Source organism: Rhinolophus hipposideros (genome assembly GCF_964194185.1).
Source record: "Rhinolophus hipposideros genome assembly, chromosome: 9".
Lineage (NCBI taxonomy): Eukaryota > Metazoa > Chordata > Mammalia > Chiroptera > Rhinolophidae > Rhinolophus > Rhinolophus hipposideros.
Window position 1 is genome coordinate 60663429 of NC_138055.1, and position 16573 is coordinate 60680001.

At 33.3% G+C, this 16573-nt stretch overlaps 1 protein-coding gene across 1 annotated transcript in view; it reads left to right on the forward strand.

Moving 5' to 3' along the window:
• The window catches only part of MON2 (MON2 homolog, regulator of endosome-to-Golgi trafficking), a 101951-nt gene that overhangs the window by 70509 nt on the left and 14869 nt on the right, over positions 1–16573 (forward strand). Inside the window, exons 27-31 of the mRNA XM_081058981.1 lie at positions 2832–2975; positions 3589–3606; positions 3893–4021; positions 7918–8108; positions 13882–13984. Of these exons, the coding sequence (XP_080915107.1) occupies positions 2832–2975; positions 3589–3606; positions 3893–4021; positions 7918–8108; positions 13882–13984 (585 nt within the window). The remainder of the gene's footprint in view (positions 1–2831; positions 2976–3588; positions 3607–3892; positions 4022–7917; positions 8109–13881; positions 13985–16573) is intronic.

A 16573-nucleotide genomic window follows, 5' to 3' on the forward strand; every position in this document is an offset into this window, starting at 1 on the left:
AAAGAAGAAACAACAAATGCCAAAAACTCCTTTCAAGGGAAAAAAGTATATACTTACAACAACAAAAAAAATCTGCTTTAGCAATAAGACAATAAGTGGATTCATCCCAATTACTAGGAATTTGTTCTGAGCTTTTAATGACTTTGAAAACAATATGTACCTTCAACCTGAAACTTAAAAAGCTTTATTGTTATTCGTTTCTATCAGATTGATATTTTGCATTATTAATTTCACTGTATCCATTGTTTATTACTTATGTGATTATCTAAATTGTGTTTCATAATACTTGAAAGGGATACAAACATGGGGTCTTTAATATTTCCTAACAAAGTTAATGTATTTTTCATTATCTGTAAGAGTGTTTTGATATTTTCTTTCATAGGTGTTGGAAAATTTTTTGCTTTGGGACAAAATTTACTTGATTTGGGACTATCCTTAAACTAATAAGCTATTCATTAAAATATTTTATTGATTAAAAACTTTTTTTAAAAAAAAAATACTTTTTTGTTTCATGTTTACCCTGATATTTAGGGTCACAGTTTTCTCTTGGTTCTCAAATCACTAGTTTCTGACCAAATTGCCTTAGTTATGAATGATAATTGATTTTTTTTTTTTTTTTGCCAAGATATTTTGGCATACATGGGGAACCTGAGAATTTGATTATCTGCTTTCCCCAAGTTCTGAGATCAGAAGACTGCATCTGTCTTATTTATTGCTAAACTTCCTAAAGTCAGATGGCTAGATAGTTTCTCTACCTCCATCATCAAGGTACTGGAGTGGCACTCCAGGAGACACCATCACATTGTGTGCAAATGGCGCCCTTCGAGTCGTGCAATGAAGCCCTGTCTTCTAGTTAATAGGGGCTAGTTTCTGAATCTCTACTTCCTCACCTATAAAATGAAAATAATAAACCTACAACTTTTTTTTTGGTTAAGTGGGATAAAGTTTGTAAGATTTAGTGACTATATGATAGGCACTGAATGATTTCTTGTTAAATAATGAGAGAATGTTTGAACCATACCAGAGATTAGATGTCCAGCTTCTTTTCTCCTTTTCAGGTACACAGTTTTCAAGGACTAATAGGAAATATTGTTCATATTGCTCATTGATTCTCAGCTTTTGGAGTAAAATCTGTTATCAAGTTCACACTATAGGTTTTCCTGGTATACAGACTTCAGAATACTGAAAAAAAGCCAATAATAGCTTTTACTTAGATGAAGTTTGTTTAAACAAAAATTGACTCCGTATTATGCATGTTAAGATCCTAGAATAGCTTTGTAATCTATTATAACACTATATGTTTTCTTTTTATAAAGAATTACTGAAAATCAAAACATATAGTCAAAGTCGTTATTTGGTGTTATGGTATATCCAGAAAAATGGTGATTCTTAGTTTTCTAAGGTGTCCACACAGGGTTTTTTGTTGTTGTTTTCTTTTTCTTTTTCAGTCATTGAAAATAAAAGAATTCACTTAGGTTAATTATCTCTTTTCCACAGTAATTACTACTTGCTTGTTTATAAGAGTTAAGACTCAGCAAGAGGTTAATAAAGAAGAAAGTAAGACTATTGGAAGCAATCAGTAGAGAGAATATTTTAGGCAATGAGCCATTCAAGTTCTTCATTCACTATTTCTGACAAAAAATAACTAAGTACTGAGAGATGATTTTAGATATCTTTATTCTACTTTTTTACATTGTAATTATAAAATGATCTAACTTAGGTATGGGAGGCACTTTGCTTATCTGCTTTGTATCTCGGGACAGCTTTATGTAAAATTTCAGTTATAGCTAAATAGCTGTATCTTCTCTGAGGGAAAATAAAACTAATCTAATTATTATCTGACAAGTTAAAAAAGCCATGATGGCATAAAAATATAAATGTTGTAAACATTTTTAAAAAGAAATTCCTTAAAAATATGAATATTTTGAATTTTGATTTAGTATTTTGAGGGTACCTTGAGTGTAATCACGGTTTTTGTTATGTAGAGCACAAGTATATTTTAGACAATCTATGAATATCATTAAATATTTTTCCCACAGAGAAAATAAATAGTAAAACAGGAAAATTTGCAAGGATGAGAGAAGAAAGCACATTTGTGGCTAGAAAAAAAATAAAAACAAGATTTATTTTAAGTACTTTAGACATATGTGAATTGGTAATTAAAATCTTCAATGTCAAGATGTGCATTTTATTCTGTGTTTTATCAAATTATTTGTAGCAATGAGTTTTTTCTATTAAAAATATTTTAATATTCTTTGTTTAAATCAAGTCTATATTTAGATACATTAGACACTAAATAGATACTACCCTGTTAAAAAACATTAGCATACATATCTTTTCAAAATAAATTTTCATACATGATTTATTTTCCCAGTTGTAATGCACATGATTATTTGTTAAAGTCAATAGACCAGATATGTTGCAGAAATCAGCTGTCATTTGAATGAACTGATCTCATCACTTACATAGAAGTCAATACCATGTTGGTCAGTGAAGCATTCTTAATGATGTCTGTATTACTGAACAAATGATCAGACTGGAGAACCTCAGGACTGCCTGTACTTCTCTTTAAGTGCTTGCCCTTTTTCCAGTCTGCTAAGTAATCACACTTTTTATTAAAAAGCATTTTTTAGTTGATTAATACATTTAACCTACACTTCATCATTAATAATTTAAAATAGCTTAACTGTCCTCCAGGGCTTATAAAAGATTGTATGATATGTAAAATAGGACGGTCCTTAAGATTCTTCCGTTAAACAAATGCATGTAATAGTAAAGAACTTAATGGAGTTCAGATTACGCATTCTGCTGTTCATGTTTTCCTTTTATAGGCCATCTGTGTAGGACCAGAAAACATGCAGATAATGTATCCGGCTATATTTGACCAGTTACTGGCATTTGTAGAATTTTCCTGTAAACCTCCACAGTATGGACAGCTGGAAACAAAGCACATTGCAAATGCAAAATATAATCAGGTAATTTACTCTAAATTGCATTTACTTTGTAAGATTTCATGACTTGTAAATGCAAGTCAATTCCACTTAAGATGGACTCTGATTATCTCAGAAACTTTTCATTCACAAATAAACTTTCATATGTTTGTTAACAGTTTAAGCTGAAAAGAAATACTATTTGAAAAATCTTTTCTGTGTTTCTTTTTTTCTTATTTATGATTTTCATTTCACACGTGATTCTCCAGGAAGTTTGGCATTTCATTTTACTCTATAGGACATCTTCCTTCAAAATTCCTTTCTTGGCTGCCTCATACCATTATAAAATGGTTTCTGAATCCTTAAGCCTAATTTTATCTAAAATAGACACCTGCAATGCAAAATGAAAATATCTGTGTGTACTAAATAAGAAGTTATCTACTACTGGTGTGAAATTCAGTTGGATTTTACATAAAAGATTTATAGCCATAATTGGCAAACTTTAACTTTGGGGAAAAGTAAATTTCTGAATGCGTGCACATGCTGATTTTGTTCACACAACATTAAAATTATAATTTTACATGGTCCGAAAAGTAGTTTTAATGTGTATTAACTTTTCTCATTCTATTTGTCTTGCAACACAATGGAATCACAATAGATCCAACTATTTGCACCGGTGAGTTAAATTTCCTAAAATTGTCCTAACCTATTGGCAACAAATAAAGTACATCTTTCCCAGTTCCTGATAGAATGCTCTGTGTGCTTTTTCCGATAGTTTTAATTTTTGCCTGGCTGAAAATTATTTCATGAAGTACATATCTCTTTGAAAACTTTGCATGTGATATAATCTGACCTAAAACCAAGGCCTGAACTTTAAGACCAAGAAGCTTTCTCTTTGAAAACAACATGATTTCATTTAATCTCATTTATTTTTAACTTCATTTAAAAATATTACTTTCTAGGCGGAATGGGTAGCCTTGAATTATGTACCGTTTGCTGAAAGGTCTTTAGAAGTAGTTGTGGATTTGTACCAAAAAACAGCCTGTCACAAAGCAGTGGTGAATGAGAAAGTACTCCAGAATATTATTAAGGTATCTCTCTTTTTTTTAATTTCTACACTTTCATTTGATGATGACAGTATTATTGAAATTACTCTTTAGGTAATAATATATTATCATATATTGAGATAAATAGAAAATATAATTTATATTATTATTTATAGTGACTTTTCTCCAACATTCGTGGATAGTATTTAGGAAGCCGTTTTTCTAACGCATGAGGTTTTTTTAATGAAAAATATTTTAAAGTAAGTATGCATTAGTTTTTTTACAGTTCTTAAATTTTGCTACATAAGGCAGTGAGGATCCAGGTTCTTAGGATAGTACTTGTCGTATTTTGAGGTCGATGAGCATTCAGGGAGAAATTCACAATGTAGCCCTTTGTTTTCACTGATCACGCATACTGTCTTCTGTCAGTCATCTTCAAAATCCATCTCTATTGACTCTGCCCCATTCCTCCAAAGTTTATTTCTTGTTTTTCCCTCTACTTCGAAGGAAAAACTTAAACCTTGCTCTTTCCCTAGCACACAGATGTGCCTCTTATTTACTGAACAAAAACAGGCCAATATGAACAGACTGCCCTCAAAGAAGAACACCTTTCTCTGTTTCTTTCTTTTTTCTTCTTCTTTTTTTTTTTTTTAAACAGGACTTTATTGGGGAACAGTGTGTATTTCCAGGCCTTTTTTCCAAGTCAAGTTGTCCTTTCAATCTTAGTTGTGGAGGGTGCCGTTCGGCAGCCTTTGGAGTTAGGAGCATGGGGCTCTAACCACCTGAGCCACTGGGCCGGCCCCTCTCTGTTTCTTTCTTTGTGTCCATCCTTTCTTCTTCCCACCTTTCTTTGTTAGTGATTCTTTCCTTCATTTTCCTTTCAGCCTCTTAGACTTTATCTTGGAAAGATGAGTAAGCCTTTTATACAAGTACTTTCTCTTCGTTTACTTCCTACTCAAATTGCCATCCTCTTTCAACTTTCCTTTCCTTAGCTTCTGGCCCTCACCTAGGCACCAGTCACTCGACCTATTTATTGCATGCTGGCTTACTTCCATATTGTGCTACAGAAAGTACTTGCTTAAAGTTAAAGCTTTAAGATCAAATCCTCAAATCCTAAGCCCTTTTCTAATTCTTTATCTTCCCTATAACGTGGAACTACTGCCGTTGTCTTCTTAAAACTCTTTATTCTCTTGACTTTTGTTGTACTTCTTTCTACCCCTCGCCACTCATTGCATTGTAACTGTCCTCTCTCTCCTCATTTATTAAGAATATTTTTTCAGTCATCTCTCTTAGTAGATACTAACTAAATAGTAAAGATTAAAAAATGAGTAAGATAATTCTTACATTTAATAATTCAATATAGGAATATAGAAAGGTAAATAATAATACAGTGTGTTAAGTGCTAAGTAACAACCACAGAGTGGAGGCAGCTTTGCATTCAGATAGACCTGGCTTAGAAATAGTGCCCTCCGATTTACTTGCTGCTCTATGATTTTGGGCAAATGAACTGGTCTGAGAATGCTTCTCATCTGTAAAAATGAGGATAATACCAATACCACTTACATGTCTTAACTAAAAAGAGAACCAATTGAGATACAGCATTTATTAGGTTGGTGCAAAAGTAATTGCGGTTTAAAAGGCTAAAAATAATTGCAAAAATTGCAATTATGTTTGTACCAACCTAATAATAATATTTGTCAAGTAGTCTGCTTAATAAAACTTAGTTCTTCCCATAGACAAGGAAGTAACTAAACTACCTATGGGATTTTGGCAAGGATTAACAGAAGTGACACCTGAAAGAGTAATAGTGTTTGGTAGATAGAGGGAGAGAGAGGTAAATTTATTACCTGATTTACAGGTAAATTAAGCAGCATAAAAGATCATGATATATTTTAAAGAACTGTTGAGACATTCAATTTAGGGAGGTGACAGGGCCTGGAATAATTCTGAAAAGATAGCTATGGGTTTTATTCATAAGGAATCAAACTATTCTTTAATGATTGAATGGTCGAACATTGAAGAGTGGCATGAATCAGTTTGCATTTTTAAAGGAATTAAATAATTCCTTTCTGTACTCCCACTTAGTTGATGCCACTTAATTGCACTGTATTGTGGTTAACTGGACAAGGCTCTTCCTTTCTCAAAAAGTATGAACTTTGTGACAGCAAGACTGAATTTCCCAGTTCCACATACATTTACTGAGTATGCACTAGATTCCAATCCCTTTGTTATTTGCTTAAATATGTTAAAAAATAAAATGTATAAATCGAACAGATCTATTTTGCTTAATGTTCCCTTGATTTCAGTAAAATACTAATTGCAGTAGTAAACCATACTTTTCTCTAACCTTGAGTTATAAAATGTTAACTCAGGATGGCCCTAGTATAATTTAGTATTTTTTTATTTGCAAATGACATACATTCAGGCTCTGACTAGTTTTAACAATAAAAAGGATTTGTTAGTGTGCTTAGTTGGAAAATTCAGAGATTCCGTAGTATCACCAAAACGCCAATTTTTTTCTCTATGGTCTGCTTGCTAAGGGTTGAGTGCCTCCTAACTGTTTTTCCTTATAGCTGTAGACTAAAAACGGCATTATATGTCCAATAGAAGGGGTGTGTGTGTGTGTGTGTGTGTGTGTGTGTGTGTGTACATGTGCTTCTGTTACATTATTATTCTTAAGTTCCCAAAATTAACCTAAAGTGGACCAGCTTTAGTCCCATGTCTAATATTAAACCAGTGATTATAGCCAGGGAAATGGAGTAGATTGGTTTAATAAGGTAATCATCTCCTTACTCTAATTCCCTATTGAAGGTGGGGTCAGCTTCCCCCAAAACAGGTGGGGAGGAGAAAGGGATAAACAAATTCTAGGTAACCTAATTCTCTGTTAGTGGAGGTCCATTTCATGCTAATATATCATGGTTCATATGTGTACTACGTGAATACTCAGTAGTAATTTGTGTGGGGGATGATAAAATTGGATTTTATATTCATTCACTCCACTTCATAACATTGAAATATGAAAATTTATCTCTTTACTCTTTCTCTGACTAGAATTGTTCCATAAAATCAGAATTTTCACTCTGATGCAAATTATGTGACAGTATACTGATAGTATTAATTGATGGTACTCTGGGATAACTCACTGTGAGAGTTTGATCAGTCTGGTCTTCTAGTTGCTGCATAGACTCTGACCAGAGAATTCTATTCTGAACTGCCAAATTAGTGCTTTCATGGTTAACAATAGCCTGTCTCAAAAGTTGATCAATTAAAAAGTAAGTCTCAGCATCTTAGTCACTATACATAGCTCAGATGCTCTACTCCAGTATCCTCAAGGGTGAAAGATAAAATAAACCATCGTCTTGAATTATTAGTTTTACTAAAATATTTGGAAAAGGAAAAATATGTTAAAATGTTAAAGTAGAAGATAAAATTCAGTGAATTTTAGAGATACGTCAAATTAATAATTCTTTAAGCTATCTTTATTCTCCCCTAACCGTTATTGGGAAAAAATAAGCAATATTGATCTTTCTTGGGTGGGAGAACCCCATCAGTCAAATTATGTTCTGTTAGAAGAACTATGGCAGAATGTTCTAATTCCATAACATCAAGCTGAGGGAAGCTGCAAAGTTTTAAGATTCCTACTCTTACTCTTAACTTTTCAAATAACAGCCCTATTTTTTATGATGGGAAACAGGTTTAGAAAGGTTGTTTCTTCTTCAGTGACGTTGCTTATAAAATGGAGACAGGCTTTAAAAGTATATTTTTCTAAGCAGTCGGATTTGAGGACCGTGACTGAGAATTGGTCTTTCTAGAAAATAACATCCTTTTTAAAATGAAAATGCCTATGCTATTTTTTTCTCTTTGCTGTTGTCTTTTTTTTTTTTAAGTAGTGTCTATGATTTAATTAATACTTATCTTAAACTGTCTTTTTATTTTCACAGACCCTTAGGGTTCCTCTCAGTTTGAAGTATTCCTGCCCTTCTGAAAGCACATGGAAACTAGCAGTATCTTCTCTCCTCAAGGTTCTTTCTATTGGGCTACCTGTTGCCAGGCAGCATGCTTCTTCTGGAAAATTTGACAGTATGTGGCCAGAGCTAGCCAACACTTTTGAAGACTTTCTCTTTACTAAAAGGTCAGCTAATTTATTTTTGCAATTAGGACAGTCTTTTAAGAATTGCATATTGTACCTATAATTGCTCTAAAAACAGTATTTCTAATTATTCATTAACAAAGTAATTGATTAGTGAGATTGCTAAATTTGTATACAAAGCACAACTGGATTAGGCATTTATCCTTTGGATACATTATATGTGAACAGTGGAGACTTTTGCTCTTTACAATAGTTTTGATTGTAAGATAGAAATCTATATATAAGACCATATGAATGCATCATAATTAAGGAATCATGGTTTTAACTTGATCAAGCTAAGAAGATCCAGTTTTTAAACCAGACGCCCATTTGGCATTACAAAAGGAAAACAAATTCGGAAAATCAGTATTTTACCATAATAAATTAGATCAGTGGCAGTAATGATTAGCTCTTTAAGATGTTTAGGTTTGGAGGTTCCTCAAAAAATTAAAAAAGAAATAAAGTTGTCCCCCCTTATCCGTGGAGGATATATTCCAAGACCCCCAGTGGATGTCTGAAATCACCAAACCTTATATATACTATTTTTTTCCTATGTACCTATGTATGTATGTACCTATAATACATTTTTTCCTATGTACCTATGTATGTATGTACATGTACATACATACCTATAATAAGGTTTAATTTATAAATTAGGCACAGTAAGAGATTAACAACAATAACTAGTAAGAAAATAGAACAATTATAACAATATACTGAAATAAAAGTTATGTGAATGTGGTCCCCAAAAAAGATGATTAGGATTGGCAAAGAAAAATGGGATTTTCATTGTATGATATCCAACTGAGGACATAGGTTAAGGATGCTATTTTGAGCCCTCACTATTTGGAATGAGAAATTTGCTGCAGTTCATCTAGAACTGTATTATCCAATACAGTAGTCACTAGATGCAATTAATGTAATTTTTAAATTCAGTAAAATTAAAAACTCAGTTCTTTAGTCTCACTAACCAGGTTTCAAATTCTCATTGCCAAGTGTTGCTAGTGACTGTCATGTTGGACAGTGTAAATTATTGAACATTTCCTTTGTCACTGAAATTTCCTTTGGTTGGCACTGATCTAAAAGGTGACATTTTACTAACGACAGACTCATTTGTAATAGCTGTGATAGCCAGGTAGTCTTCAGTTCTACAATCAGAATTTCTTTTGTGCTATGGTAGTGAAATTCTGTGACAACAAAAATTTTTCTATTTTTACACCCATTAATCATTTTTTAAAACTATAAAATGATAAATGTATCATGCACTGCTATATAACCATTTAAAATTATTAGTTTGAAACCATTTAAATTATGCATTTGATATACTTTGAGAAAAAAAACCTACATTGGCACATTCATAATGATCAGATGAAGCCACAACAGAATGATTTAACTGAAGAGATTCTGCCTACCTTTCTAACGTTGTTTAGTTATTTAGTAAAGAAAAGTTGTAGAGTGCATAAGGGTTAACCTAGGACATGTGATTCTAATTTCTGTTTCTGAAAATCATCAAACTTAGTTTTGCTTTCCTATGTATTTCTTATCTCTAGAAAATTGATTGATACCAATGCAAACATATTGTTTGTATTTGAATAAAAATTATAGGGACTCACAAAGCATATTCAAACAAATTATGTTTTTATCTTTAAAATAATCCTGAAAATTTGTGTTCCTTTGTGGACTTCATTGCCCAAATCACTGTTAATTTATATAAAACAAATAGATTTAGAAATTTAAACTTTCTCCTTTGGTCCCCAATTATCTGTCTATGCATGTTGCCCTATTAACATGTTGAATAAACTTCTTTTCAAAATTGAGGTGACATTGGTTTATAACATTATATAAGTTTCAGGTGTGCAACATTACAATTCGATATGTGTATACACTATAGCGTGCTCACCACCAAAAGCCTGGTTTTCCGTCTGTCACCATACATTTGACCCTAAAAAGGTAAAAACCCATTTTGCTCCCTATTTTTCTTCCCTTCTGATAACCACCAATCTGTTGTCCTTATCGATGAGTTTGCTTTTATTGTTTCTCTTTTTTTATATTCCACATGAGTGAAATTGTACAATTTTTATCCTTTTTTATCTGACTTATTTTACTTAGCATAATACCCTCATATTCTATCTGACTTATTTTTCTTAGCATAATACCCTCATGTTTACTTAGCATAATACCATCCATGTTGTCACAAATGGCAATATTTCATCTTTTTTACGGCCAAGTGATATTCCATCGTGTGTGTGTGGATAACTTTATCTAGTTATCCAGTGATGGACACTTAGGTTATTTCTGAGGAAGCTCCATAGTTGCTGCAGCAATTTACAACCCCCATATCAGTGTATGAGAGTTCCCTTTTCTCCACATCCTCTCCAACACTTGTTATTTCTTGTCTTTTTGATAATAGCCATTTTAACAGGTGCAAGGTGATATCTCATTGTAGTTTTGATTTGTGTTTCCCTAATAATTAGTGATGTTGAACATCTTTTCATATACCTGTTGGTTATCTGATGTCTTCCTTGAAAAACTATTCAGATCCTTTGCCTATTTTTTTAATCAGGTTGTTTGATTTGGGGGGAGGACAGTTATATGAGTTCTTGATATATTTTGGATTCTAACTCCTTGTCAGAAGTATCATTTGAAAATATCTTTTCCCATTCGGTTGGTTTTCTTTTCATTTTGTTGATGTTTTCCTTTGCTGTGCCAAAGCTTTTTAGTTGATGTAGTCCAATTTGTTTATTTTTTGTTTTTGTTTCCCTTGCTGTTGAGGTCAAATCCACCAAAACATTGCTAACTGATGTCCAGGAACTTAGGGTCTATGTTGTCTTCTGTGTATCTTACTGTTTCAGGTCTTACATCAAGTCTTTAACCTATTTCGAGTTAATTTTTGTGTTTGGTGTAAGGTAGTGGTCTAGTTTCATTCTTTTACATGTTGTTGTCCGGTTTTACCAAAACCATTTAATGAAGAGACTTTCTTCTCTCCTTTGTATATTCTTGGATCTATTGTTGTAAATTACTTGTCCATATATGTGTAGGTTTATTTATGGACTCTCAGTTCTGTTCCATTGGTCAGTTATGTGTGTTTTTCTGCTGGTACCATGCTGTTTTGATTATTGTAGCTTTATGGTGTAGTTTGAAATCAGGGAGTGTGACACCTCTGGCTTTGTTGTTTTGTTCTCAGGATTGCTTTGGCTGTTAATGGTCTTTTGTGATTTCATACAAATTTGAGGATTTTTTTGTTGTATTTCTATGAAAAATGCCACTGGTGTTTTGGTAGGGATTGCATTGAATCTGTGGATTGCATTGGGGGTAGTATGGACATTTTAACATTGTTAATTCTTCCAATTCCTGAGCATAGAAAAACTTGCCATTTCTTTGTTTCTTCTTCAATTTCTTTCATTAATGTCTTATAGTTTTCAGGGTACAGTTCTCTCACTTTATTAAATTTATTCCTAAGTATTTTACTCTTTTTGTTGGAATTGTAAATGTGATTTTTTTTCTTTTCTTTCTTTCTTTTTTTTTTTTTTTTAAGGAGGGTGCAGCTCACAGTGTGGCCCATGCAGGGATCAAACCGGTAACCTTGGTGTTATTAACACCACGCTGTAACCGCCTGAGCTAACCGGTCACCCCAATGAGATTCTTTTCTTGATTTCTCTTTCTGATATTTTGTTGTTAGTATATAGAAACAAAACAGATTTTATATATTGATTTGGTACCCCACAACTTTACTGTATTCATTTGTTATTTTTAATGTTTTTTGGGATGGGGTAGAGTCTTAAGGGTTTTCTACATGTAAAATCATGTCATCCACAAATGTTGACAGTTTTACTTCTTCCTTTCCAGTTTGTGTGCCTTTTGTTTCTTTTTGTTGCCTATTTTCTCTAGCTGGGACTTTCAATACTATGTTGAACACAAGTGGCAAGAGTGGGCATCTTTGTCTTGTTCTTGATCTTAAAGGGAAAGCTTTCACTTTTTCACTGAAACATTGCTATGATGTTAGCTATGGGTTTGTCTTATTTAGCCTTTGTTATGTTGAGGTACTTTCCTTCTATGCCTATTTTATTGAAAGTTTTTATCATAAATGGATGTTGAATTTTGTCAGATGCTTTTTTTAGCTATTGAGATGATCATATGATTTCTATCCTTCATTTTGCTAATGTGGTGTGTCATGTTGATTGATTTGCAGATGATGAACCATTCTTGAACCAGCCCTGGAATAAATCCCACTTGATCATGACGTGATTTTTGTTTTGTATTTACCATCAGGTTTATACAAAACATCTTATAGATAAAATAGTCCATTTTCTTCCAATAGCATGTTATCTTCATTTGCCTATATAAGTTTTGTCCTTTTTCTCCTCCCTTTTTATGTTTTTGTTGTCATAAATTGTTCTTTTTTTATGTTGTGTGTTCACTACCAAATCGAAGTAAGCACTATTTTTAATGCTTTTTTCTCTTTAACTTTTATGCTGTAATTAAGTGCCTCACACTTATAGTCTGTAATTGAATTTCAGTTTTCTGATTCTGTTTATCACCCTATTCAAAGTTTTGTTTTATTTTTGCCTTTTCATTTCCAGTAGAACAGTTCCATTAAACATTTCTTGTAAGGCAGGTTTTGATGTATTGAACTCCTTCTGTTTTTCTTTGTCTGGGAAAGCTTTTTTCCCCTTCTTATCTGAAAGATCACTTAGCTGGATGTATTATTCTTGTATGACAGTTTTCATTTTTCATTATTTTGAAAATGTCATTCCCCTCTCTCCTGACCTGTAGAGTTTCTGCTGAGAAATCTGATGATGTAGTCTGATGGGGGTCCCTTTGTAAGTTACTGTCTTTTTACCCCCTGGCTACCTTAAGAATTCTTTTTTTATCATTGACTTCAGACAATTTTAATACGACGCATCTTGAAGAAGGTCTTTTTGTATTGAGGTAATTAGCTGTTCTGTTAGCTTCTGGCTTCTATGTCCAGCTCCTGCCCCAGGACTGGTAAGTTCCTATCTATTATTTCCATAAATAGGCTCTCTGTTCCCTTCTTTCTGTCTTCTCCTTCTAGGATATCCATTATATCCTTATGTTGCCCTTTCTAATGGACTTGGATTGTTCTCGTAGAGTTCTTTCATTTAAAAAAAAAAAATCTTAGTTCTCTCTCCACATCCACCTGAATTATTTGTAGATTTATACCTTCGAGCTCACTAGTTCTCTCTTCCATACAGTTTGCTGTATTTCCAGTGCTTTCTAATGCATTCTTCATCTCATTTATTGAGTTCAGCTCCAGAATATCTGTTTGGTTCTTTTTTAGAGTTTCAATCTCTTTGGTAAAGTATTCCTTTTTTTCATTAATTGTATTCCTGAGTTCACTGAACTGCCTGTCTGAGTTTTCTTGTCTTGTTTAGTTTCTTCATGACAATTTTAAATTTTCTATCATTTAGGTCACAATCATCTGTGACTTTGATTTCTGGAGAATTGTCATTTTCTTTTTGTTACCGTGATTATCCATGGTGCTTTATGGGTTGTTCCTCTGCCAGTGCATTTGAAGTAGCAAAAGCCTTTCTTCTTTAGCTTTAATTATAACAATTCAGCAGGTTGATAATCAGAGACCTTTCTTTAGTTTTCCAATAGGTGGCGCTGTAGCACAAGTTTTTGGTTTCTCTTATCTGAGCTAATTCTGGTTGTATTTGAAAGCCAAGAGTTTCCACATTCTAAGGCCTCTGCCAGATGTGTCAAATGTGCCCTCTTTGTTACTGGTCTGGGATTGCTGGTGTCCTGCTGCTTCCAGTGTTGCTGCTGTTGTGAGTTTCTTTGCTGTTGCAGGCATCACCATCAGGGTCACAGAGGTGGCCACGCCCCTGATGCATCTAGGTTGTCTGAGTCTCAAGCAGGCAATGTGTCTGGTGCAGGGGTCCCGAGCCCCGCCATTGCTGCTTCCTGATTTCTTGTGGCGGCTGGCTCTCCTTTGACCCGGGAGCAAGAGATATGTGCACTGCCTCTGCTGCTGTTACCAAGCTATAGTGGTTCTTCATTTCCACAGCCAGGGGAGGAAGCCAGTGCCTCCAGCGCTCACCCTGCGGAGGCCCTGGAAAGGGGTGCTGGAGTTGTGGCCCATCTGCTGCTTCTGCTGTGCTCCCTTGAGCTGTGCAGTTACAGGCATCATCCCTGCCATCCCTTCAGTTCCACCTACCATATGCGCTCCAGTCCAACCCCCTTCAGATGGACAGATGTGTGGATCTCTTGAGCACCCTAGTGTGTTGAGCACAGGAATTTTGCTGAGTAACAGATGTTCCACTAGTTAATAGATAAAGTGGAGAGAAAAAGAGAGAGTTTCACTTTGTCACTAGTTAGTTGGTAATAAAAATGAAGTGCTCACTGTGATATCTCCTCTGAATAAGCTTTTAATTTTGGGTTTTGTGTTGTTTTGTTTGCAATGAGTACAACTATTAGAAGAGACGTGGGCAAGTGTGAATTTATACAATAAATGGTCTGTGGGCCTAAGTTAAAAATTACTAAGTACTACCCAAAATAATTTAAATGAAATGTTCACACAAAAACTTGTATACTAATGCTCATAGCAGCATTATCATAATAGCCAAAAAGTGAAAACAATCCCGAAGTTCATCAGCTGATGAAGAGACAAATTAAATGTGGTACATCCATACAGAGGAATATTCTGCTATGAAAAGGAATGTAATATTGATGCTTGCTATGACATAGATGAATATTGAACACATTATACTAAGTGAAAGAAACCAGACACAAAAGGACATATATTATATGATCTTATTTATATGATATGTCCAGAACAGGCATATCCATAGTGACAGAAAGTAGACTAATGGTTGTCAGAAATGGAAGGAGGGGAGAATGGTGAGTGACTACTAATAGATACAGTTTTTTTTGGAGGGTGATGAAAATATTCTAGAATTAAAAGTGATGGTCATTGCACAATTTTGTGAATATACTAAAAAGCATTGAATTATACACTTGGAAAGGGTAAATTTATGGTGTATGAATTATATCTCAATAAAATTTTTTTAATGTACTGTTCAGAGAGAACTACCAAAAAATACAAACAATATCAGTTTGAAAGATGTTTTATTTCAAATAAAGATTAATGAAAATCATTTTTTAAAATATCCCTACTGTAATTTCCAAACTTAGAGAATATAAGGATCTTTTATGGCCCATTTGTACCTGTAGTGTTGACCATCTCCCCTTATAATTTTTAGGTAAATTCTGTTAATCATTAGCCTGTTTTAAAGCTCAACCAATATTGTTGATGTGCTCGACGTATCTGGTATAGATACTAACTATAATTAAAATAAATAACTATTAGTTTGGGTTCTGAGATTAAATTACCCAAACTGTGTACAATCAAATGATTTCCTAATTTTATTGATCATTAGGATTAGGAAAAGTGAACATTTCAGTTTTTAGCTTTGTATTCTACTCCCTTCCCTCATGATAAAATAATTTAAAAAATAGTTTAGTGTTTCTGATATATGACCCCACAAGATTAGTATTGAGTATGTTTCTAATAAGCTTTTTTTATTGGTAGTCAGCCAATTGGCATTCGTGTGTATGTGTACTTTAATACCTATAAATAGATAAACCAAATAATACCAAAGAGAGCAATGATAGTCATAAATACAAAACTACATATTATACTTCTAAACTTAAATGTGATAATACTGCTTTTACATTTAGAACATAAAAGAATTTAGGCTCAAATATCAGATAAGTCTAGGTTCAAATTGTGGCCTTGTCATTTATTTACAGTGTGTTCTTGATCATATTCCTAGCCATTCTCAGCTTCACTTTCCTGTTCTGTCAATGGCATGGTAATAATACTCCATGTAGCTACTGTGGAAACATAGGAAATAATACAAATAAAGCTCTTAGTACAGTGGGGGCTCCCTAATTTTAGCTGTCTCTAATAACCATTACTGTCCTATTCTCAGCTGTTTTTAACTAGTTAATATTTCAATGTTTCATAAGTTTAATACCAGTTTACTGCTGTTTCTTATTAAGAGCTACAGCGTCTAGAATTCACTTTGGTTCTCTCAGAACTATTGATTTCTTCTGATCTTGCTGGAACAATTTTCTGCTTTAGAAAATTCTCTTCTTTTCAGATGTTCTCTGTATTTTATTGTAAAGATCTTTAATATATTGTATTTATTACAAATCAGTGATTAATGGACAGTCCCTGAGTGTATAATTCAGCAAATTAACCAAGGTGCTCTTAAATCACTGGCAATATATGTGAATTCAGGTATCGTCTCAGTGGTAATTTTTCCTATAGCTGCAGATGATAACTTTACTTTTCTTGTTTTTTCATTCATAGTACTGAAAGAAGGTTAGTTCTACAGATTTTATTTAGTTCAGGCTTTGGCCAAATATTTTTGTAGCTGGAATTTCGTGTTTGTAATTAGCTTAGTGATTTATACAATGACTTTCATTAAAAATACTGTTCT